The sequence below is a fragment of the Tenrec ecaudatus genome, chromosome 16 (genome assembly GCF_050624435.1).
Source record: "Tenrec ecaudatus isolate mTenEca1 chromosome 16, mTenEca1.hap1, whole genome shotgun sequence".
Classification (NCBI taxonomy): domain Eukaryota; kingdom Metazoa; phylum Chordata; class Mammalia; order Afrosoricida; family Tenrecidae; genus Tenrec; species Tenrec ecaudatus.
The window spans coordinates 6,227,041-6,252,013 of NC_134545.1; the positions used below are offsets into that span (position 1 = coordinate 6,227,041).

General features: G+C 57.0%; 1 protein-coding gene across 5 annotated transcripts in view; it reads right to left on the bottom strand.

The window, feature by feature from the left end:
* Window positions 1–9,875: 9,875 nt before the first annotated feature.
* MLXIP (MLX interacting protein) overlaps window positions 9,876–24,973 on the bottom strand; it is a 59,102-nt gene continuing 44,004 nt past the window's right edge. The window contains exons 2-17 of one of the 5 annotated variants that reach the window (XM_075535041.1): window positions 22,037–22,143; window positions 21,691–21,776; window positions 20,313–20,402; window positions 19,990–20,031; window positions 19,555–19,726; window positions 19,043–19,132; window positions 18,366–18,457; window positions 17,105–17,753; window positions 16,827–16,936; window positions 16,534–16,705; window positions 16,237–16,358; window positions 15,649–15,750; window positions 15,427–15,554; window positions 15,215–15,338; window positions 14,282–14,411; window positions 9,876–13,292 (exon numbers count right to left, since the gene is read on the bottom strand). In XM_075535041.1, the coding sequence (XP_075391156.1) occupies window positions 13,171–13,292; window positions 14,282–14,411; window positions 15,215–15,338; window positions 15,427–15,554; window positions 15,649–15,750; window positions 16,237–16,358; window positions 16,534–16,705; window positions 16,827–16,936; window positions 17,105–17,753; window positions 18,366–18,457; window positions 19,043–19,132; window positions 19,555–19,726; window positions 19,990–20,031; window positions 20,313–20,402; window positions 21,691–21,776; window positions 22,037–22,143 (2,338 nt within the window). In that variant the 3' untranslated portion in view covers window positions 9,876–13,170. Of the gene's footprint in view, window positions 13,293–14,281; window positions 14,412–15,214; window positions 15,339–15,426; window positions 15,555–15,648; window positions 15,751–16,236; window positions 16,359–16,533; window positions 16,706–16,826; window positions 16,937–17,104; window positions 17,772–18,365; window positions 18,458–19,042; window positions 19,133–19,554; window positions 19,730–19,989; window positions 20,032–20,312; window positions 20,403–21,690; window positions 21,777–22,036; window positions 22,144–24,973 lie in introns of all 5 variants that reach the window. The other 4 variants (XM_075535039.1, XM_075535040.1, XM_075535038.1 and 1 more) reach the window with 4 other exon arrangements.

A 24,973-nucleotide genomic window follows, 5' to 3' on the forward strand; every position in this document is an offset into this window, starting at 1 on the left:
AGTAGACCACTCCTGTGGGCCCATCTGTGTTATTCTGGGTACTTTAGAGAAACAAATCCACAGAAACTCGTATGTATAAGAGAGATTTTTATATAAAGAGTAAGTGCACATCAAGAAAACATCCCAAACCAATGCTGCCCAAGACCACAAGTCCAACATTAACCCATATGTCCGACACCAATCCACAAAATCCTCCTCCATCTCACTAAACACACAATATGTATTGACTGCAGGAGGAAAGCCAAGTCAGTGAACGTGTAAGCAGCTCAGCACTGGCAGGGGTCTCCACACGGCTGCTCCAGCACCCAGGACTGCATCCGGGTAGGTCCATGTGGCTTCTCCTTGGGGATGTCTTGCAGGAAGGGAGCCTTGCCAGTTGAAACAGGGAACTGGCTAAGGCAGCTGGATCCTGGTCCGACCATCAGAAAGCAAGAGATCCGAGAACTCGAAAGGTGAGGCTCACTGAGACATTTATCTCTCCACCCTTCAATTAACCCCACATGTGTTTATCAGCAGGGTTGGCACAATAAACTTTAACTCACCATCTTTATGGAAGCAGAAAACCTCATGGGCGTGCGGTGTGGCCCATGGAATTGAACTGCTGACCTTATGGTTCACATTCCACGTGGAACCCACTCTGCCACCAGAGCTCCTTCCTGACGCTGGAGGCAGGCTACCCGAGAACCCTGCCAGCCATGCCGGCTTGTTTATGAATCCGACTTAAGACACACCCAGGAGTGGCTCACTCTTGTGATCCCATCTTTAAGACACCCAGACGCTTTATCTTTTGATAGCCAGGCACCATCAGCTTTCTTCACATTTGCCTATGCACCTGCTTTGTCTTCAGCGATCGTGGTGGGATAAACCTCTTTCTTATCCACATCTGAGTGTCTATGGATTTGTTTCTCTAGTCTACCTGGACTAACACACTGCATTTTCTTACTGGATTCTTACTGTGTATGCAGTTTCTGAAGTCGCCCAGTCATTTCACTTTTTTGGTGACGTCTTTGGATGGACAGAAGTGTTTTTAATTTATTTATAGGGCCCCATTTATGTGTCATTTGTTACTTGTGCTTTCTTGTTTTAGTATATACAGCTCTTTTGTTAAAAGTTAGGTGTGGCAGTGCCATCTTGAAATTCTTAATTTTTCCAAAAGGGATTGTGTATTGTCCTTGCGCACTGAGTTCTGCAAAATATGGAGCTGGTCCTGAAGTGGGGTTGGGATGGTGGGGGGGGGGGTCGGTTCCATGCAGAGCCTCGATTTGCTGCTGTCACAGGGCTGGGCTGGGCCTTTACATACAATAAGGTTCATCTGCAGGATTCTGTGGCTTTTAGTAACCTCAGAGTTGTGCATCCATCTCTACTATAAATTTCAGAACCTTCTATCACCCTCAAAAGAATCTGGGTCCCCATTTGGCAGCCACTCCCTATCTCTTCCCCCCTCCCTCATTCTCTGCAGCCCTGGCAATCACTAACATGCTTTCCAGTCTCAATGGGGGATGTGTCCTATCAGAGAGCCATATGGGACAGGATCAGTATTTCAAACAAGCCCCTGATGTGGATGCGGGTGATCCCCCAGATGGTGACACTGGAGAAATGACACCTTGGTCCTCCCACACATTCTCAGGAATGTGGACAGGAGACAAAGGAAGAGATTAGGGCAGAAATTCACCTCTTATCAATCAAGACCACTTTCCACAGCACAATACAAGAGGGAAAAACCAATTCACACCTACCTTTACGAAGCAGCCACACAGGGCAGAGCAGAGCAAAAGTACTTGGGTGAGGGATCCCAAGATACCTGGAACTCAAGACGATTCTCTAATTATCACAATTTCTTTTGATGATAACCTGCCAAGATTATGAGGCAGAAATATAAGTACTTATCAGCACTTTGTGAAAATTGAGTAACTCCTCCATCAGACAATTTCCATGGGGTGCGCTGTGGTCAATCTACTCCTGAATAATACCTGTTTAGATCAAGCACTACTGACTCACGGAGGGCAAACACAAAAGCGTTCAAGGGTCACAGAGGCAAAAAGTAACATGATCATACGGTTTTCTTTACGGGCAGCTTTTGGAGACCCAGTTTAAGTTGCAGCGTGTCCAATTTGTGAAGGAAGCAAAGGGAATCTAGAGCTGTGGGGGAAACAACAGAGAATTAGAGGTAAAAGCAAAAATGAAGAGGAAATCAGATAACCAGAGAAAACACCCACACGTCAAAACAAATCAAATAGCCAGTAAATACGAAACTGTCTGTGACCTCTTGTGATCCAGAAAGGCAGGTTTGAAGGGAGCTTGCAGTTTTTGCTTATTAATCAGCAGACTTTACAAGTGATCAGGGCTGAGGAGGAGGTTGTAATGAGAAAGAGCTGCTCAGACGGCAATATATACCAGTCTTATGAAAGGACTACACCCTCACCCAGGAATCCCTCTCCAGGCATCATTTCCTCAGCCAGACCATCAGCGCTCTGGACGGGGTGGGACAAGCCATTTCAGAACAGCGTGAAAGAGAGCGTCCGAGTCAGGCATGCACAGAGTCCAGGGAAAAGAGGGGAGGGGCCCTGGCAGTCGGATGAGAACCTGTGAGAGAATGTAGAGAAGCGGCAAAAGGGAAGAGGGAAAAGTGGGGAGGGGGGAAATGCGGGCAAATAGGGGTGTGCAGGAGGAGTTTGGGAGCCCAGTGCAGGCAGGACGGGAAGGTGGGTGTCGAAGAACACTTGGAAAGTGCACTGGGAAGCCATCAGGCCACAGTCCCACTTCAGGGGAGACCACGGGCCCCGCCTCCCAGGAATAGGCCAACGTCCCTGTTGCCCTGTCATTGGCTGGGAGTGATGGTGGGGAGCCTGCCTGGTGGGTGTCGGATGTCTTTATCTTTCATTTCATCTTTAATTTCTTTCAACTGAAAACAAAAGTCAGATCCGCATACAAGTAGCCACTTTAAAGCATCCAGTTGGGTGGGATTTAGGGCATCCACAGTGTGGTGTGACCGCCCTAGCTCAATACACTGCCCTCACTCCACGCTTAGCTCCTCCCCCACAATCCCCCATCTCCTCTTTCTGTCTCCAGGGACTCCCCTCTTCTGGAATTTCACCAAACCACGTGATCTTTTCGTGCCAGGCTTCTTTTGGCTGACAGGCTGGCTTTGAGCTTATTTACACTGCACTGTGTCTTTGCATGGCTGGATCCCTAACAAAGTCTTGTGTTTTCTTTCTTTTTTTCACTTTCAAAATTATTTATTGGGAGTTAACACATATACCACTTCATTCCATATTTCAATCATGTAATCAATATTGTACATTTGCTACCACAATCAGTTTCCAAACATTCTTCTCCTTTATGAACTCCTTGAGTCATCCCATCGTCTCACCTTTAGCCCCCTCCCCAATGGCTCCCCTACCCCCAACCCCTTATTCTCCTTGCTGTCCCTATAGGTTCCTCAATCCTGGGTTTCTGCTTTTTTTGTTTTGTTTTAAACGTTTTATTAGGGGCGTCTTGTGTTTTCTTGGTTCCATCTAGTCTGGGGTGTTCTGTCTTTTTCAGTGGTCCAGTAAGTGGAACTTAAAAAAAAAACCAAACAAGTTCATTCTTGAGTTGTGTGCATTGATAGACACACAGCTGATGTTTAGCTATTGATCTGGAATCGGAATGAACTTGATGTGCTCGAATAGCGTTGTTAGCAGGTTCTTAAGGTTTTCTGAATCATGAAGACAGCTGTACTCATTCCTTTCTGATCTGACGCCTGATTTCTCTGGCTGGAACGCCAGTGGAATGTTGAGTAGACATAACAGAGGCTTGTCATGCTCTTGATCTTGAGGGTGGGTGCTGTTAGCTGTGGGTTTTTTTTCCTTTTTCCAGATACCTTTTATCGGGTGAAGGAAATTCCCTTCTATTCCCAGTATGTGGTTTTTACCAACTGAGGCGGGTCTCTGACCACCCATGGTTCTTTCATGGGCAGAACTGTGGAAGGCCCGCACAGAGGCAGCTGGTGTCCCTGCGTGGGAGGGGCTGGGCGCTACAGTCAGACAAGCCTGGGTTCGCAGCGCAGCTCCACACTTAGCGGTGGTGTGGTGACGCTGAGCTAGTTACGCCCCAATTTCCTTATCTCTATGGGAGAATGACAGTCGTACCCACTATTACAGGGTTGATGCAAGGACTCGATTGCTCATGCCCCTCTCGGGCAGGTAGTGGTAGATGCGATTTCTATCACAAGCTTTACTGAGTGTTTGGGCAGAGATGCTAGTGCTTCAGCAGATGGCTGATAAACGCAGATGCAGACTCTGTCAAGACGGGTGATGCTCTCAGGGCAGCACTGGCGGGAACATTACTATGCAGAGGGTGGCAGACAAGGAGCACAATGGGGGTTTTAAAGTCCAAAGTGGGGTGGGGCCAGGTCAGGGCAAGCTTCGGGGAGGACAAACACTAGCTAAGACCCAGGGATAAGAGGACACAGAGCACCCGTCGTTCCTTGTACCGGCAACTGAGGCGAAACAGTGGGAGATGACGCTCACGCTGTAGGCCAAGCGCAGGGCTGGGGCTTTATTCCAGAAGAGGAGCTGTCAGCTCTGAAGTGTGCCGGCCGGGACGGATTTTCGGGTGTTATGAAGGTTGATGTTCTCTCCGGGCCCTTCTGTTAGAATTCAACTCCAACCTGTAACAGCCATGTGTTCGTGGCCGAGCATGAGACCACCGCTGACGGCATTTTGAAGAGAGAACTCACAGCCCAAGATTTGGGGGATGAAATGGGGGAATCTCTCTCAACATCACATGTCATTAGGAGAGGGGCAAGCAAGGCAGCAGCGAGGTCCTGCTACACACCTGTCACAATGGCTACGCTCCAAAGCGACAGCGTCTTCAAGGATCGGCAAGGAAATGGAGCGACAGGGACAGGGACTCCCACTCGGGTCTGTATGCGGAACGGCAGTCACTTTGGAAGGCAGGTGGACAGCTCTTCCAAAACCAAATTTAGTCCTAACATACCAAGAGGCAATACGCTCCTAGGTGCTTACCCTCAAGCCCCAAACAAACCCAACTCATGGTTACCACGCGGGACCCCAACTCACAGTGACCCTAAGTTGCGAGAATAGATCTGCCCCCTGGGTATCCAACGCTGCAGATCTCGATGGGAGCAGACAGTCTCTTCTTTCTCTTGAAGGCGGATTTGAACTGCTAACCTCGTGGTCATCAGCCCAACTTGTAACCCCCTCTGCCAGCAGAGTTTCTTAGTATGTACTCAGATGAACCGGAAGTTTACGACCACACAGAACTTGCTGTGAATACTTTTAGCAGCAGCAGCTTCATTCATAATTGCCAACGACCACAGCCAGGTACCAACAAACCACGACCATCCAAACACAGAACCCTTATCCAGCATGAAGAGAGACGAGCTATGGAGCTACGGAAAAACAAGAGGGCTTTCTTTTCCTTTTTGTCAACACACTCTGCGGAGTGAACGAGGCCAGTCCGACCAAGCAAGCTAGGCACACGGCGTTCCCGTCACACGGCATTCTCAAAGAGGCAAAGCTAGAGACAGTAAAAATCCAGAGACTGTTCCGAGTTCAAGGACATGGGGCAGGACAAGGTGTAGGGAGGGTACACTCAGAGCAGTGGAATGACCGGGCATGGCACAGTGATGGTGGGGGGATAGGCTGCAGGTTTCAGCAGCTTCGTAGGCCCACCGTCCAGCTCCAGCCTCTAACAGCCAGTGTTCAAGGCGGAGCATGAGGCCACAGCTGAGGTTCTGCTACAACCTATCACAATGGCTGGGTAGATGAAGCAGCTGAAACCTACAGAACACTCAAACACAGAGTGCAGCCTCATATAAACCATGCGCCTGAATAAACAAACACACAAAGCACCCAACTCACTGCCAGCTCGTCAGTGCTGACTCACAGCGACCCTCTGTGGGTCTGAGACGGTAACTGGATACGGGAGCAGAGAGCTATCTTTCTCTTGAGGAGTTGCTGGTGTTTTCGAATCGCAGCCCAGCTCGTAAACACTCCGCCAGCAGGGCTCCTTCCACCTTAAAAGAAAGGGGTTCTTGTTGGTGCGGCAATCGGAACGAACACACCACACCAGTGCAAGATGTTAACATGAATGGCAACGGGGGAGGGGATATGGGAACTCTATTTTCTGCACAATTTTTCTGTAAAACGAAGTGTTCTAAAACCATTTTTATTTTCAAGCCAGGGCAGAACCTTGAGGGGAAGGAAGAGTTAACCAAGGGCTGAGTGCTTGCGATACACACAGCTCCTTCACGAACCTGTGGGAGGGTGCATTTATTACCCACATGTAAGAAGCTGGAGACATGTGTGGATGGGAAGCGTGTCACCTGCCCAGGTCAGGACGTGCAGGATCTACTAGATGATGGTGTTGGGGGTCCACGTACCCTAGTTTGCATCTTGGGGAGCCCCAGGAACCCTGCTCTGACCTATGGGGTCACTATGAGTCAGAATGGGCTCCAGGACAGTTGGCATTTGGGTTTTTGGGTTTTATCTAGGCTTCTTTGAAAAACACTTTTCTGTGTGGAGAACTGCAGCAAGTGGTGGCATGTTGCCGTCACCCAGGTCAGAGATGATGGTGCTTAAGGGAAGTGGGGAGACGTGGTTGTGATTCACCCTGGGGGGGGGGGTGCGTGGCAGGATTTGCAATTAGGCCGAGGGCAAAGATGAGCCAAGGGTGACATCTGAGTGCTTGGCCTGAGCACTTGGGGTGATGGCACTGCCGCGGAGAGAGCCAGGTGTGAATAAGTGCTGGGAAGGGGAATCGGAACATGGGAGCAGCAGAGGGACTGGTGTGGACCGTGAGGACCGAGTCCACGGAAAAGGAGAAAAATACCGGAGACCGAGGAAGGCAAGAGGCGAACAAGGGGTCAATCATGAAAACAGTCCCAGACGCAGAGACAGGGAACGGGCTGTAGGAAACCAGATCGCAGGTGGAGACGTCGTCAGTGCTGCCTTTGTCCCTGCCATGCCGGCTCTTCCCGCTGGGCTTCTGCATTCGGAATCCCTTGAGCTGGGAGTGCATTCCCGCCAGACCCTCACTTAGAGGACCTCGACCTCGCTGGTCCTTCTGGTTCTTGGCTCCGATGTCACCTCTCACAGACCACTCGGGACTCTCTGATCTCGAGACAGGCTCTTCCGCCTCTCCAGTGGCATCACTGCTGTGCATGCCGGACCTATTTCAAGCGAGACCGAGACCGGAGGGAAGGAGGAGAGGGGCGAATAGTCAGCAGGCACTTGGAGCCCTCCCGTGTAAGGGGTCAGAGTTCCATGACACTGGCGGGTGGAGCTGGGGCTCGGGAGACACCAACAGGGCTGGGGGCAGCTGGTGGGTCTGCTACCGGTGCTCATCCGGCGCCATGCCCACCCAACCTGTCATGGGACCAGGCCGCCCTCCAGGAGGCAGAATCAGTCAACCAGATGAAGAGATTAGGCCTCCTATGAACATGCTCCCCGCCCAAAGCCATCAAGATTCCGTGAAACGGACAATCTGATCGGCGCTCCCCTTTACTCAGAGGCCTCTGCACGACCTGGGGCCCTGCAGCTCTCACACAGAATCTTTGGGCTCCTTGAGGGGATCGGTACTGCAGTTACATATACGATTCTTGAAATGGGTAAACACACTTTCAGTATTACGGATGAAACCCCTATGGTGCTGGGGTTGCATGGAGATAATGGGGGTGGGGGAGAGAGGAAGAGAGAGATAATAGGATTACCAAAACTGGCTGTGCATTGATGGGCACACATGGCGGTTCACAACCTGATTGGTCTGAGTTTTGCACCTACGGGGCATTTTCTGTAAAAACCCTAGACCCCTGCCCAAGCTACCGAGTCCAAATTCAAAAAAAACCGAGTTTTAAAAGGAAAGGCACAGAGTTCTAGAGAATCCAGTCCACATTCGAGGTGAACTGCCCTCAGCTGCCACCCAGACATCACACCCGTCACGTCTACAGCCTCCAGCGCTGCAGCCGGAGTTTGAAAATGAAATGCTGAAATGCAGTCACGTAGACTACTGGACTGAAGGACCATGCTCGAGTCACAGCCCTGAGTCCAAGGATCCCCTTGGAAGGTCCTGAATGGAGTGAAAGAAAAATGTGAAAGGGGACCCCAAAATCCTGAGCAATCAAGCTGACTGGTTGCACAAACAGGACCCCTTAGACTGGTGGGCAGGCTGGACGGCGCCCTTAGCAACGTGCCAGAGATTTGAGAAAAGAGGTCAGCCTGGTTGGGAGGCCCAGGAGGCCTCGCTTCTCAGGAAGTGACATGGTGCAAACCCTGGACAAACAGGAGGCAGCAGCTAGGGCAGAGAGCAAGACAAGGAAGGGGCTTGGTCCATGGAAACAGAGCAGAAGACAGTGCTGCCTACAGGGCTGAACAAAGTACAAAGGAGAGGGGAGAGGCAATGGGGCAAGGGGAGGGCCTTACTTACATGGGAGGTCTTGCTCTTCGTCTGGAAAATCCTTGCAGGATTGTGAGGAGGATGGGTGGCCGGACTTGGGACGTTTGCAAGCTCCTGGGGATTGTGCGGTTTGGTGGGTGGAGGACGCCATTCCAGGACCTGGTTGACAATAGTGACTTGACAGGAGTCGTGGGAGTGAAGGAAGTGGCGTGTAATTTTGGAGAAGGCAGACTTGGAGTTGGATGAGGGAGGGAGGGAAGGACATCAGGACTCTCCTTTGACAAGAGGCAGAGGGGCCATTGTCAAGGTGAGAAAGGACCCATTAGCTTTCTCACAGTGACCTCTGCAGTCTGTTACCTTGATGTCCTCATCTGTGAAATGGGAACCGCCACACCCCCAGCCAGGGAAAATCACACGGAGGCCTCTAGGAACCAGAGGGTGAGACAGGCCCCTCTGGTACCTCATCGCGCACCCCCTACACTCAACTCCTGGCCTGTCCAGCCTCTCCAGTTTGTACCAACTCTCTCCCCAGGTTGATCCACACCGGACCTTCCCCACACGGTGCCCTCCGCATCTTCTCTGAAGTCAGATGAAAATCAACGGGAGCAACAAAACAGGCCCTGTCACTTTAGCCCAAAGGAGTGGACGCATTGTGTACCCTTCTCCCGGGGGCCTGGCCTCACCAGGCAATGAGTCCCACTGCGCGTCACAAGTGCTTTTGTCCTTGGGGGAGGCGGAGGGGTTTGCGCCAACCCACTGTCATCCTAGTCATGAGACACGGGCCTGGGTGTCAGCGGGGAGACAAGCTGGCAGCTGGCACAGGCTGGGGCGGCCTCCTGGGGTCACCAGGCCATCTCCTCATCCATCAGTCACCCTGCCTAGGCACAATGGCCAGGCTGAGGGGAGAGGACATGGCAAAGAGAAGAGCTCCTGAGTTAAACACTGATGGACAGATCCCCGCCCAGGGAGGTGGGAAAAGGGACAGCAGTCCCCTGCGGGTCCCGTGCCCTTGGGGCTGCCACCATGAGCAGAGCTGGGGCCAGAGGCTGGCTGCCACTAGGAATGATGACGCAGCTAAATGCGTCTGTATAGTTTCCTGCTAGCTGAACAGACGTGGGCTGCCCCTGGTGAAGCATACAGGGAGGTGCAACATGGCCCACGTTCCACAGGAGGAAACGGGTGTATATGCTGTGTATTGTGGGGGGCGGGGTGGGGACACCAGCCCAGGAGAACCGCTGCCCCACCAGTCAGTCCCGGGGCAGTTTGCTGTGTCAGGCCTGCCTCTGGAGGGCTTGCTGTGGTAACACACCTCTCAGGACCCAGCCCGGCCTCCGACCTCCACCCGCCCCCCCCACCCCCCAGTGCAGGAGGCAAGCAGCCCGTCACCATGGAAGCTCCCACCTCTGGGGCAGGCTCCCCATCTTACCAGCTCTCTAGAGCACAACAAGGGTGCAGGACACATCACGCGGCACAGGTTGTTCCAAAAATAATAACGTTTTATTGTCTTGGAGGCAAACGGGTTTAAAAACTGCATTGTAGTGTTGGTACAGCTGAGCCTGGAGGGTGGTGCCTACAGAGCCATTCCCCGGGGGTGGGGGGGCTCTCCTTCTCTCGGTTTTAGACCATGAGGTGCAATTGTCTCCTCAAAGGGACCCTGAAAGAACCAACACTGAGGACAGAAGAGGTGAAGCACTGACCCGATCGTCTGCAGCTGGAGCGGGCTGCGCTGGCGCAGAGCCTGTGGGGCAGGGGCCTGGGACACCCAAGTAGGTAAACCATGGAAGTGTCTCCCAGCTCTGCACAATTGCAGATCCCCACCCGCTCCCACCGGCCGGGACCACCAGCTCTCGCTCAGGAGAAGCCTCCGGGTGAGCGGTGCCCAGGGGAGGCTTGTGGAAACAGGAGGGGACTAGGAAATGGAGTCTTGCTGCTGCGTAACTGGAAAGGAAACATGAAATGCCATGACGTACACACATGCACGTGGATTTGGGGGCACCCACGCCAACATTCACAGTCCCCCTTTCCTTCTCCAAGGCTGCTTTCACAGGCGACAGCAAGCCAATAGGCCTGTCTGGGAGACCGGGACGGCCAAGTCTCACAATGGACAGCAGGTGGCTGGCCAGTCCCCGTCCCCCTTATCTTCCAGGCCTGCTCGGCAGAGGCTCATACACTTCTCCCAAGTTTCTGGGCACCCTGCTCTGCTTCCTAGGGTCCCTAGGGCTCACTCAGATGACAGAAGCCCCCCGGCAGACCAAAGCACCCACTGCATGGGCTCATGTACCACTGAGCTTCCCACCCCCTTCAGCCTGTGCCCTCCTCAGGCACGGGCTCACCCCTTCTGTGCCCTCCAAGGGCCAGGGCCCAGAGCATGCCTCACAGGCACACACCCCTGCCCTGCCAGCTTCCTCCTGGGCGAGTCTCATCGACAGCACGGAGGCAGGCATCCATCAAGGGGAAGACTACCTCCGGCCCAAGCAGCCCAATTCCCTCAGGTCTGTCAGGAACTGCAAGGCGGAGAGTCCGAGACACAGGTAAAGGCCACCACAAAGGGATGATGACAACAGGAGAAAGGGACTTCTGAAGCACGGGAAGGAGGGGGCAGAATGACACCCGAGCACCCACCTCCTCATATAACTGAGGACTTCTGATGGGGCCCGAGAATTCATGCTCCTCAGATGTCGCTGAGGGTGCAGGAGCCCCCATCCAGAGAGGAAGGGGTGCCCTGGACACTTGGGCCTGGTGCCTAGCTGTGGGCAAGGAGCTCAAGTGTCGAGTTTCTCAGCAGACTCCCCTCCCCTGTGCCGGGCTGCCTGTGGCTCTCCCGCCCTCTGCCCAGGCTTTCAGGAGCCCTGTGCACCAAGACAACCCCCCCACCCCCAACCTGGAACACTATGAGCTGGAGCAGAAAGTCCTACGAACTGACCTGCAGACATGGGTGCATGGACTAGGTCACAAGCAGACCTTCAGTGGGCACCCTGGCTCTGTCAACGTCTGCGACCATCACGAGGGTGCGGAGATGCCCAGCAGAGAGCGTGCTTCCGTCCCTTTCCATTGGGTGTGCTTAGTTTCCAAACGTCAGCACTTAAAGGTTTCACTATGGGCGCAGCAACCGGAATGGGGGTGAAGGAGTGTAAACAGCGTGGCCCCGCCCCCTGCCCATGCCCCACAGTGGGGATCAAGGTCAAGGTCAGAGTCATGGACAAGGGAACTCCGGGGACAAGAGCCAGAAGGCTGTGCAGCAGGAGAGCCGGCTTTGTGGGCCACCGACCCCCCCTGGCCAGCACCAGCACGAGCACCAGCACCACGCCGCTTCCAAGGCTGGCCAGGACGCACCCGCACTCGCCTCGAAGGGTCAGCGGGCCGTGGAATCTGGACGGGAGTTGGCAGGAGAGGTAGCTAGGAAGGCAGAGGCCCATCTTCTAAGCTCGGAGTTTGGGGTGGGGAGAGTGGCTGCGTGGGGGCAGTGGGCATCTCTCAGAAGAGTGTGTGGGGCTCAGGGCCCTCTGAGCCTCCGGGGGCCCCTCACAGCTGGGTGCTGCCTGTGTTTCCCTTTGACCTTTGCAGGATTCTGGCCATGGGGATCTTCACTTTTTCCTGGGGTGGACGGTGATGTCTGCTGCAATTTCCCAGGAAACTGTCTGGGGCTGTCCTCAGGAAGGCTCTGGAAGCTGCTCTCTCAGGCTGGGCTGAGTGCAAACAAGGGAGCAGTGAGCACAGGAAACCCTTCCTCTCGGCTCCTGAGCCCAAACAAGAGGCTTTGCTCTCTGAGCTGCACACTGGGGGACTGGACTCCGACCCTCTGAACTTGAGACAGCCTGCCGGGAGCAGACCCCTGCTCGGGCAACACCAGATGCACTGGCCTCGGCGGTGGCAGGGGCAGGGGCACACTGCTGCCCAGGGTGCTTCCTGAGAGGTGCCCTTCTGGGCAGAGGAGAGGACGGTGGGGCAGCCCCTGCAGTGTCCTCAGCCAGGGTCCACCTGGAGTAGCTCTGCTGGCGACGTCTGAGTCTGACCTGCGACCCCTGGGAGATACCCGGATTGGATCCTCAGAGTGCTGCCTGTCCAGATTCCATTTCTCACTTCACACAAGACAGGTGGATGGTGACATCTTTGGTCCAGCTGCATGGCGGTGGTGGCGGCAGCGGCAGCGAGAGGGGGCATCCTCAGCTGCAGGTCGAGGGAGAGCAGTGTGGAGCGGAGAGCTGTCCACAAGGTGGCCCTGAGAGGGTGCGGGGACTCCCCCGAGCTCTGCCGAGGGGACCAGAGGAACGAGACCCCGACAGCAGGCCTAGCACCCAGGTATCCTGGTGAGGGCGGCACGCACGCATGCCCAAGTGCTCTCGTGCCAGGGCTCTGACGAAGGCGCGCCCTGACAGCCCACTGTGCCCAAGTCAAGTCCAGATCTAGTGACAGCCTCTGATGGCAGCCGAGTGGGACCAGAGATGGGCAGGAAGCCCTCGAGGATGTGAACCTCCACCGGGCAGGGGGAGAGCAGCAGCGTCGGGGTTACAGCGGGGCAGGGCTGGACAGGGCAGGCCTGTCCCTGTCAGGGCTCCCTGAGGGCAGCGGGGACTAGTGACTGAGGTCAGTCACTGAGTGAGAGTTCACAGCAAAGGGCCCTGAGCTGGAACGTGGCTGTCGGCCGGACCACACCTGCTGCAGGACGGCCTGGGGGACCGTCAGGGCAGGAGTCCTGAGGCTCTGTGCCAGGTAGAGCTGGGGGCACAGCCCCTCTCCCAGGCGTCTCAGGCAGCGCATGCCAGCTGAGCACTAGGCCTCGCCCGCCCTCTTGCCAAGTGTGGCGACAGCCTTGGACGCCTGCTCGGGCAGCCGGGCCGGGTCTGTCAGGACGGAGGTGGTGGTGCTCAGGTGGCGGAGGGTGGTCAGCACCACTGCAAGACAGGAGGGAGGGAGGAGCTGTCCGTGCCCATGCGCCAGCAAGCCCTAGGGTCTGCTGCTAGCGCGCGCACGCGCGCACACACACACACACACACACACACACACACACACACACACACACACAACCTCTGGGGGAGCCACCGAGGAAATGGTGGTGGAAGGAGGGTGAGCTGGGACCACCTGGGCACTGCCTTTCTCAGCTAAAGCCACAGTCCCCAAGCTGAGTATGACTCAGAGTGGCCCTACAGGACAGAGGATGACTGCCCTGGGGGGCCCAACACTGTGCCTGGTCTCTCTCCCACAGAGCAACTGCAAGGGTTCCAACTGCCCATCTGAGTGCTTCACGCTGCCTGTAGCCTGTTTTTTATTCTGGCCGGGCGGCAGCCCCATATGTCTCATGCTAGCCCCTGGACCTGACATGCTGCCCCTGGATTCTCTGTCTGGAGTCCCTGAGGAGCAGAAACTTAATCTGCTCGGCTGCTAACCAGAGGCTGAAGGCTCACAGGAGGTGGCCTGGCGATACATTTCTGAGACAAGAGTTGCTGTGGAGTGGTACACAGTTCATCTCTGCCCTGCCACCTGGGGGGTGGCCACGAGCTGGAACCAGTGCTGTGACAGCTGTTAAAGCCACAGCAGGTGGAGACAGCTCACTCACCCCAAGAAGACAACATCCCTGAAAGTAGCTGGCCCAAGCCTCAACCCCAGTGCTGCTGTGTTGATGCAGACGCGCCCCTGCAGCTCAGAGCACAGCTGCCCCTCAGGCCCCCGAGGCTGCCATCTGGACACACGCAGATGAGCACCTCTTCCTCCCGGGGGGGCTGGTGGGTGTGAACCCCTTTCTCTTCCCAGCCAAGTGCTTCAGCTGCTGCGTCAACAGGCTGCCCATCGAGACGCAGGTGCTGGCTATGGGGCTGGCCTGGCTGCGCACATCTCCTCCCAGGGACCTTTCTTTCCGCCCCAGGCCTCCAGCGCCCCTACTCACTGGGCCGGAGGACAGGCAGCGAGCAGCACTGGTCGAGCCAGGAGAGCGCGGTGCGGTGCAGCTCCTCCGGGCTGCTGGTGGACACCATGCTCTTGAAGGACTCGAAGAGCGGCTGCAGAATGCTGCTAAACTGCACGCGCCGGGTCAAGGACAAGTCCAAGCAGGGACTGGCTGCTAACTGTCCACAGACACTTGAGAAACCTCGAGAGGGCACCTGTGTTTGTGCCCGAGGGCCTACGCCTGCGCAGGCTGGGGGAGGCCCTGGCAGGGCTGGGCACGTGCAGGTGTGTCTGTGTCTCCTGTGAAGAGTGGGCACTGGGGCCGGTGGCTGTCACTCTGGCCTCAGGTCACCCACCAGCAAGGATACAGGGGCCTCAGGTCACCCACCAGCAAGGACACAGGCCAGCGGCCTTGCCACTGTCGATGACTCTGCCCACTCCCACAGCTGTGCTCTGACCATCAGCCCTAAAGGCCCCCAAGGGGCAGCCTACCTCCCTAGAATGCAGCGCTGAGAGCAGGTAGCATGGCAGGAGAGCCGCCCCTGCTAGGAACCCCCTTCCATCAAAAGCGGGGTACAAGGTAAATGACCTCAACTGCCAGAGACGGCATGAGGGAGCGGGGTCCACACCTGGCTGTCCTCTCCTGGGTCCTGCCTGTCTCAGAGGGCGCCTTATGCCCCCCTGTGCCAGCACTCTGAGCCGCCAAGGTACTGCCTGCCGGCTTGAGGGGTCCCTCTGGCTTCTCGCTCTGCTGCCCCGAACTGGCCGAGCACTGACCTTCCTGCTCATTGCCCAACTCGGCCTCCAACCCTTCCTCCCCAGCAGCCCCTGAGGGCCATCTTCTCAAGGGGTCTGTCTTCCCACAGAGCAGGTGGTCCTGCTGCTTTCCCACTGCCCTGGCTGGGGTAGGGGGAGGCACACAAACCAAAGATACAATCCAGAACTTCCAATTCTGCAGCGTCCGGCTCTTCACATACTCCCCAAGCATGTCTCTCATGTGATCAAACTGGCGCCGGGTGACAGGGACCCCGGTGGCAGGAAGCAGCTGCTGGCAGGAGCTGCATTATAAGGAGGGCAGCTTTGAAGCAGTGGGGGCGGGGTGGGGCCTGGGGGGCAGAGAGGGCAGCAAGGGCGGCCCAGCCTCACATGATGGTGGCGTTGAGGGCCTCGACCTCCTCTCGCAGCTGCCGGGCCTCCTCCTGCAGCTGGGCCCGCTCCTGCTGCAGCTTGGTGATGTACTCCACCGTCTTCTGCAGGGTGATGGCGTGGCTGGTCTGCAGGGGTGGGGTGGGGGAGTCAGAGCAGAGGCACAGGAAGGAGCCACGGCCCTGGCCCTGGCCCTGGCCCCCACGTGCTTTGGCAGCTCACCAGCTTGGAGCTATTGGAGATCATGCTGTTGAGGGTGTTGAACCCGATCTTGATGTTGAAGCGCCTCTTCTGCTCGGCGGAGATGTGCTTCATTTGCCGGGTCTGCCGGGACACGACTGTCACTGAGACCCAAGCCACAGAGGGGCATGGCTGGAGGGACGTCACAAAGAGCCGAAGGGCTCCTGTGAGGGGCTATGTGGGGCGAGACCAGGGACGGGGCACCACCACAGCCAAGCGGAACCGGCATGCCAGTACGTGGCCATGGTGCCAACGTGCTGAGGGGCTTCAGATGTCATGTCCGGGCCCCGCTCTCTGATGCTGCCCCCCAGGAATAGTGGGCAGTGGTGCTGGGGGAAAGGCTGGGGTCCAGACAGCGGTCTCCACCATCGGTGAGACAGTGCTGGGGTGGGAGCAGGGGACGTGGGGGCTACCAATTACAGCAGCCCCTCCAATGTGTGTGGTGCCCCATGCTGGGGCAGCTCTCCTTCCCGGCGTGCTGGGGGTGCAGTATGCAGACACTTGCTCAGGCAGCCTTCTCCCGGGCTCCCACCCTCACCCCACAGGGAACCCAGACTGGACAGGGGCTACCTTTAACACCACGTTCTTGGGGTCTGCCAAGTTCCCTGAGCAGCTGTTCTGGGGAGACTGGGGGCTGGGGCTCTGTTCAGAGGTACACGGAGATGCCTGCCCGGAGCCGGGGCAGTCACGGCCTGAGGAGGAAAAAGGAGACCCTGCTGTCCACATGGACTCTTGGCTCCCTCCGGGACCAGAACTGGCAGCTTAGCACCATCCTGAGGCCTGGGGTCCTGCAAAGGATCCCACCTTGGACCCCTGCCCCTGCCCCCCGGTATCACTCCATGCTGTGACACTGGAGTGGACACTCACTGGGACCTGCAGTGGGGAGTGGGGTTCCCACCCCATGTAGGAGGCCCTGTTCACCCTTCGCCAGGGTGTCTGGCATGGCGCTTGGGGAGAAGAGCCCAGACGGCTGGCTGCCTGGGGTGTGACCAAGCTCTGCCACCAAGATGCCACTTCGGAACTCCCTGACTCCAGGAGCCTGCAGAGACGGAGAACAATCACTGGCACACACACAGTGGGGCAGGGCCAGCTGTGTGACCAGCACACAGGCTCTGCCCAGGACCCGGGTCTTCCCACGACAGGCCAGCCCGCCGCCTCACCCTGGCAATGGCAGCAGGTGCGATGACCACACTGGACTGGGACACGCTCCCTTCCCTCTTCAGGGGGCCCGACGTCATAATCATGGCTTGTGGCTGACCTGGAAAGGCCGCTGACAGTGCAGGAGGGCATGAGAGCCCAGGCCGAGTGGCAGGACCGCCAGGAACACACAAGCCCTCCTGCCAGCGACAAAGCCACCGGAGCAGCAAGAACACTGCAGTGTGTGCCCAGAGGGGAGCAACTGCAGGCCGGGAGCCCAGTTTCCCCATGAGCGACTCACCTGGGGTGATGCAGGCGCTCTTCAACACCAAGGACACGGGCTCTGGTTTGGGAGCAGGCACTATTTTTGGGGGCTGCTTGGGCCTCCCCCCACTCAAGGATACAGGTTTAGGGGACACGAAAGTCAAGCATGGTTGGGGCGTGCCAGCCTGTGGGGGCCGGATAATAGGAGGCAACGTCAGGCCGCAGGGGGAGGCAGCGGGGCTGGGGGGGCAGGTGGTGATCACCAGGCCCTGGCTCTGGCTGAAGGTGGTGGCAGAGGCATCGTGGGTGAGGGTGGCAGAGGCCGTGTGGGTGATAACAGAGAGGGGCTTGCTGGCTCCAAACTTGTGTGTGTGCAGGAAGGTGGAGGGTGCTGGGGAGCTCAGCACAGTGGTGGGTGGAGGACCCAGGGGCAACCCTGGGGAGGCTGGCGGGGCAGGACTGGGAGAGAGGAGGGGCATGGTGAAAACGGGGAGGTAGGGCTGTGAGACATTCAGCGGGGGCTCTGAGGGGCCAAAGTCTGCAGGCTGGACGAAGGGGCTCCCCGTGGGAGGCCTGAGGTCACAGCTCTGCTGCTCCGAGGGGCCCAGCGAGGCGGCGGCTGGGGATGCAGGGAAGCTGTCCGTGAGGCTCACAGTGGGGAGGGCAGGTGTGGGCAGAATGTCTTCCTGAGATGAGGAGAGGGGCTGGGGTCAGGCATGCCTTCTGCTCTCTGGGGCTATACACCAACTCCCGCCCATGGGCACCAGGAGCTGGGACGAACCCTGTCACTAGGTTCCCTGGGGGCCCACAGGTTGTTTCCATCAGGAACCGACCACCAACTGGCTCCCACGCGGTCTGGCCCCACCGCTGGATGCCGGCTGGCATTATCTGGTTTCTCAGGTCTCCTGGGACCCTGCCATCTTTCATTACAGGGCAGAAACAGGCTGGTCGACAGCTGCTCTCAGGGCCCCAGGACAGCTCATGTGTCAGCTTTCGCCTCCATGGAGAGGCAACCTGGGATCGACTGTCCATAGAGCCAGGTGCAGGACGGCAGTGCCAGGTTACTGGGACCTCCAGCGCACACTGTCTCACTCAGCCACGCAGCCCGAGGGCCTAGGAACCAACCACCACCACTGGGGGGCAGAGTGGAACGGGCACGGAGACTGTTTTTACGGAAGGTCAGCGTTTCTCTCTACCCAGGACGCCCCATCTGAGCCGGTCTGCACAGAGCGGGCGCAGGCACTTCCTGACACACCCTCAAGACATGACACAGATAGTCGGGATGACGGGCCTCATACCTGGGCTGGGGGGCTGCTGGGATCAGGGGCCGGGGGTGGGCCGGGGGCGGGCAGCAAGGAGCCAAAGATGGAGCGGCTGGATGAAAAGAGGTCTGAAAGACAAGCCAGGCCTGTGAGCTCCTCATCCTCCTGAGGCCCCACCTGACCCACAGGAGAGGGCACACTGCAGGAGGCGGGTGGCCCTCAGTCAGCACCAGCCAGCCTGGGCTCCGACAGGCTCCCAGGCCCAAACACACAACCAGCTCTAAACCAACTGCCTGGGAGTCGACTCTGAATCATAGCGAGTCTTTCAAGTCATACCTAGAGAGCAAGTGCAGGGGCTCAGAGACGGTAACACGCTCTCCCCTCGAGCGGCTGGTGGCTGTGAACCGCTGACCTTGAGATGAGCACCCCAGCCGGTCACCACTATGCACCAGGATGTTAGTGTGACGGGAGAAAGGTGGGGCGGCAGCTGTGCCTTCAGCGCCCCCTGCTGCTCACAGGGGAAACTGCTCACCCAGGGCCAACCAGTCTGAGGCTGGAACAGATCAGGGACTGCTTCAGAGCAACAACACACTGACACTGAGCCACTGTCAGCTCGCTCACAGGGGACCTGGTCCAGTGTCCCAGAGAAGTGTGGGGGCCGTGCAGCGACTATGGAAGGGGAGCCCCGGGCCGGTCCTGGCCCCACAGCTCACCTGGGAAGGGCTCGAAGGTGTCCATGAAGTCCAGGTTGGGCTGCAGCGGCATCAGCCCTGGCTGGATCATGTCTGCATTTCCCAGGTGCGCTGTGGGGCAGGCAGGATCGGGTCAGCCCCTCCTCGGGCCACAGCAGGGCCCTGCTCACACTTCACAGGGTGCCCTGGGAGCCCATGGGGGTTCTATCTTGGGCAGCTTTGTGGTGGCCTTGCCCTGCCCTCTGAAGGCAGGAGAGAAAGGTCACTGGAGGTTCAGGCTCCCACACGGCCTCCCTGGGGCCTCCCTCAGAAACCCAGGAAGCGGACTTCTTTCTCTCCTTAGGCATCCAGCGTAGTAGCAGCCAGAGCCACACAGTGGCTGTCCCAGAGGGGCTCCACTGGCAGCCCTCACCCACTAGGGGCACGTGGGGGCTTGTGTCCCACAGGGCTGGCCGCCCCCTCCTCCCCCCTTGCATACTGGCTTGAAGCAGGTGCAGAGTGCCTGGCAGCAGGCCTGGTAAGGTGTCACTGACCTATCTCCCGGGGGTTGGGCCAGGCAGCGGGCTGGTGCGAAGAGAGTGTGGAGAAGAGGGTATCGCTGAACTCGGACATGAGCATGTCTGTGTCCAGCAGGGGCTCCTCTTCCATGGGGACTGGGCTCTTCCAGCCATCGCTGTGCTTGTGCCAATAGAGCATGTCCTCATCCTGCTTTGGGGGGGGGTGGGGGGAGAGAAAGAGGGCAACATGGGCCTCCGGGGTCCCAGGCGCATGGCACTGGGCAGGGGTGGAGGGAACAGCCTTCAGCCCAGCTCTCTGAAGCTGAGAACTGGGATGTCCAGGGCTTTCATAGGCCCTCCCAGATGGGAGGAAAGGCGCAGCCCCTTCTCTGGCCTGAGGCAGAGTCCAGGGCCCTCCCTCTGCTACCCCACCCCCAACAGGGCTTCCCCAACCTGGGAGGGCTCACCTACCTGGGCCAGGCTTGACAGGTCCTCATCCTTGTGCTGCTGTAGCTGGAGGGAAAGAGAGCAACAAAGGGTCCCTCAGGCCCTGAAGGGCAAGGGAGCAGGGGGTGAGGTCCTCAGGCACACCCCTCAAGGAGCAAGGGAGGTGCCTGCACAACCCACAACAACAAGAGCGGGAGCAAAAGTCTGCAGCCCAGTCTGGGGCAGTGCCCGTTAGCTCCAGCCCACGGGGGTGGGGGGGGGGGCGAGGACAGAGTGTGTGGCTGCAGCGGGCCCCATGGGCCATCCCGGCCGTGTCCTGCCCTCCCCTGCGGGGCAGCAGCAAATACCCTCTTCTTGAAGTAGGTTCTCCACTTGTGATATTCTCTGATGACGATCTCAATGCGGCTTTTCCAGTACTTCCCTTCGGTGCTGATGGCCTGTCAGACACAGAGCAGTGGGTGAGGGGACAGCGAGCCCGCCAGCAGGCCCCCTGATGTCACAAAGCACAGCCTGCACAGCTGCACCACAGCTGGCCCCCACCAGAACCTGCACCCTCCTGTCGAAACCTGAGGTCTCCCAGTGCCTGGGCGGGTGGGCCACCCTGGGAAGCTGGATGCCTGGGCAGGAAGCAGGGTTCCCCACCCCAGCCCTAGAGAGACTGACTTGCTGCCAGCCACTTTCCCACTGCCAAGGGGCAAAGACAAACAGTCAATCATGGCAGGCATAAACTGCCCCCACCCCGTTACTGGCAGCCTGTGGGCATCAGCAGAGAGCTGGGCTGGTGTTTCAAAAGCAGGCCCCACAACGTCTGGCCGAGATGGCACCGGGTGGATCTGAACCACCAGCCAAGTTCCTTTCCAGTCTGCCTCTGGGCAGGGGTCTTTCAGGTCACAGGGGAGGTGCTTTATCAAAGGGAGACACTGCTTGTGGACCCAAGAGCATGATGTACCTCAGCACTGCCAATGCTGACCATGACTCACTGACCCAAAATGGCCTTTTGGTAGAGGGGCGTTTCCCCTTGTATCATAAAAGTGAGACGCCTGAACAAAATTTTAACAGTGAAGGAGCACCCCTCTTCGGGGATCCTACTCAGCCCTAATTCCCCAGAGAATCCTGCTACTTCCACGTACTCTTCCAGGCCCTGCCTATGCATGCGTGTGCACGCAGGCCGGCACCACTTGAAGCGAGCGTGGAAAGATGGAGCCACTGCGGTGCGGAGCCTTTGTGCTCCCTCAATGGGCTTCTCTCCCACTGCGAGAGGATCGATCGCGAGACAGCCAAAAATGTGTGCCTTGGTAAGAACACAGCAGAACATGCACTGACATACTGGAACCACACAGAGACAGGTGACACGCACACTTGTGAAGCAGTCCACAATTTCACGTGAACGAGGACAAGGAAGAACATGCCCTAAAATCGATTGTGGTAATGATTGTGCACCTTTTCTTGATATGACAGAACTACGGAATTGTGTGTTATGGGGATAAAATGAATCTGTTAACTAACAAACACTCACACGTGCCTTGCAATGAGTCAAAGGCCTCCCTGATGCCCAGAGGCCATGCTGAAGCACCACAGCAGAGGCTCGGCTCGGCAGGGCGGGCGGGCTGAGGAGCACCCTGCTCGAGCCCTCCTCACAGCACCCAGCGTGCCTGCCTCCCGGCCTCTCTGCATCTTCCTGGAACAAGAGGGACCGCTGAGCACCCCTCTGCCCCTCCCCCGTACCTCTGGTCTGCGATGCTCATCAGCGTCTACGGAGCCGTCAAGGGGAGTGACAAAGTGGCACACGGGGTTCTTGCGTTTCTCCAAATCTGGGTGGAGAATGGGCAGGACAGGCACTGTAGCCAGGAGCCCTGGAGGGGCACGCTCCCGACCGACCCCACCCCTTCACTTGGGGATGCCATGGGGCCAGGCTGGAGGGCAGGAGTCCAAGTGGCCAAGGCGCACACCCGGCATCACACACCCGCTGGATCTGCGCAAGTGCTGTGCCTGCTTCTTGGCCCCTCTCTGCTACAGCTTTCCCAACACCCTCCTCTTCTGCCACAGCCCTGGGCCCACGGGGGGCACTTACACTGCATGTACCACGCCCGCCAGATGGCGTTATTGAGCCGGATCTTGTCCCGCCACTGGAGCTTCAGGCCTTTGAAATTCTTCCACTTCGGAGACACCAGCTTCCCACTGAAAGGCAAGATGGAGAATTTGAGACCCTCGGCGGTTCCTCCTCAAGGACTTTCACATCAAGTCAGCACCCTAAAATTCCAAGCCTGGATGAGCTCCAGGCTTCGGGGTCCTCCCAACATGAGCTGGGGCAGGAAGTGGACGGTCCAGGACTGGCCATGGGCCGACAGCTGGTGGCACACAGGTGGGAATGGACTGTCCACTTCAGCAAAGATAAACAGAAACCTCAACCACAGAATAACCAGCTGGTCCTGGCCCACCTCCTCTGCCAGTCCCCAAGAGGCACCCAGAATGCAGGGACATCAGCACCAGTGAGGCCCTCCACACGTGGCCCCCAGCTCAAGTGCTTTCACCGGAGTAACCTATGAGGACCCTCTCCGGGCACATCAGGGCTCCAGACCAGCTCTCTGAGCTCTCCAGGACCGTCTGTGGGTGTCACCATGTCCTGTGCAGGGAGTCAGACCCTGGCCTGCAGCGGGCTCATTCCACTCTCCAGGGGCTGGGGGAGGTCCACTGTAAAGTCAGCCAGCAGTGGGCAAGAAGCGGTCAGCAGCGGTCTTCTCAGGGCTTCCTCTCCCAACAACTCCAGCGTGGTCCTCAGAGGGGCATGGCATGGTTTGGGGTTTCTACTGAGGGGTGCTCTCTGTGACACAACCTCGCTGCTGCTGCAGACCCACGCGGGACAGCCTGGGGACAGGCGCAGGGCCCACAGGTTTCTCCCTGCATGCAGCCCACCTGGAACCCGACCAGGCCAAGGATCAATCTCTGGGGCAGGAGGGTCAGACAAACCACCGCTGCCCTTGCCCAAAAGGATAGGGGTCCCAGGAGAGTGCACACACACCCCTTTCTCAGCAGGCCTGCCCCTCCCTGTTGGCATCAGCTGTTCCTGCCCTGGACACCAGGCAGCAAAGGGAGCTCTTGAGCTACCCCTCCAACCTACACGGCTACCACTTTACTTTTCTGACACTCAGAATGCCAGCCCCACACACCCAGAGAGTTTTAATAAGGATTAAATGACTCTGTACACACACGTGGTAAACCCAAGAGCAAGACAGAACAGTAAGCTATGAAGGCACCTTAATTATCTACAGGGATTGACCTTCTTCCCAAGAGGCCTGACGTTGCAAAATGCCCCCTGGCCATGAAGTCTCTTCCTTTCCTCTCTGCTGTGGGCCGGTGGCCTCCCTTTCCCACAGGGGGCGCCCCCTCCCATCCAGGTATCAAGAACTGCAGAGCCGCTCCGCTGAGTTCCAGCAGGGCAGTGAGCACTGAAAACACCACAGCCTCAGAGAGGCAGGGAAAAGGAGCCGAGAACTGACACCTTCCAGGAAAGACGCACCCCACCTCCCTCAGCCACGACAATGGAACTCAAACTAATGGGTGAGCCATGTCACCTCTCAGAATTGGGAGGGGAGGGGAGGGAACCAGGACAGGGATGCTCTGAGGAAGGAGATGTCTGTAAGGTGACCAGATGTACCGCTGTTGAACAATTTTTCCTGCGTCCCATGGCATTTTTAAAAAGTCCCGATTTTTGGAAAGAATGCACGACAAGCTAGGGTATGCAGTTTCCGGCTGCCATGTGGCTATTTCGCCAGGATCTGAGTTTTATCAATGGTGTCCCGCTTTACCCATGTTAAAGTCTGGTCACCTTAGATGTCTGGGACGACTGGAGCGGCAGTGTCAGTCAGTGGCCCTCTCCAGGGAGTAACCTGGCAGTGACCAGCAAGTAAAACAGTGAAAGATACACATGCCTTTTAGCCCAGAAAGTTTTACTGCTAAGACTTGATCCTCCAGACAGGCTCACACATGTCTAAAGTACCAGGGGGCTTCCTTGTAATAGCAAGGATGATCGCAGCATTGTTGACAGCAATAAAAGGCTGGAAACCCCCTACACATGCAGGAAACAGCTGGTTACAGACCTACATCCCACCTCATACAACAGCAGCCTTGTGACTGACAGGCTGCGGAAACCAAGAGCCGCTTGGGGGCCACGGGTTTCTTTGGGAATGGCATGTTCTCCATTTGGAAAGTGGGGATGGAGACCACCAAGCCCCTGTACCAGAATCTCCAAGAACGACACCTCGGTTAACAAAGAAACCAGAATGGGATAGGCTGACATGTCCAAATCCACCTCAAACCAATTGCAGGATCAGAAAACCAAGTGCAAACAAAGAGAGACTGTGTACGCCGTGCTCCGGCTTACCAAGGCTCTATCTGGAAGGACGAGTAACAAACCAGCAACCATCGTTGCAGGAGCCTGGAGCCAAACAGGAGAGGAAATCCCATCTTTCACAGCACACCCACTCCATCCTGATCACCATGGTGGAGTTCCCTGGACTGGGTCACCATGTGACCATCGGCGTTAATGTGAAAATGGAGAGTGAGCTGCCAAGCCACTGAGAATCGTGGCCCAGCCACGTTCCCACGCACCCTCAGCCAGCACAAAATCAGCGTTCCTCTGGCCTGGCACCTTGGCATCTGTCACTCCCAGACACGTCATTAATGAGCAAAGGAGCAGAGTAGGGTTTTTTACTGTTGTCATAAACAAAATATGGCAGATAATCAAACCATTGATGAGCTTTCGATATTTACGTTTCTGTGGCTTCAAAAAATAAGGTAAACAACAAAACTATGGTCATAAATTGTACCCAATATAAAAAATACTGCATTCAAATTGCACTTAGTTTTCATTTGTAGTGGTAAAAAACATTGGAAGTAACCGAAAGGCCCGTGGACGAGGGAAAGCAGTTCAATGAACCTCGGTGCCAGCATTCTGCAGAGAGCTGTTCAGTGACCTCTGTTGACCCAGAGAGGGAGATGCTCTCACCTA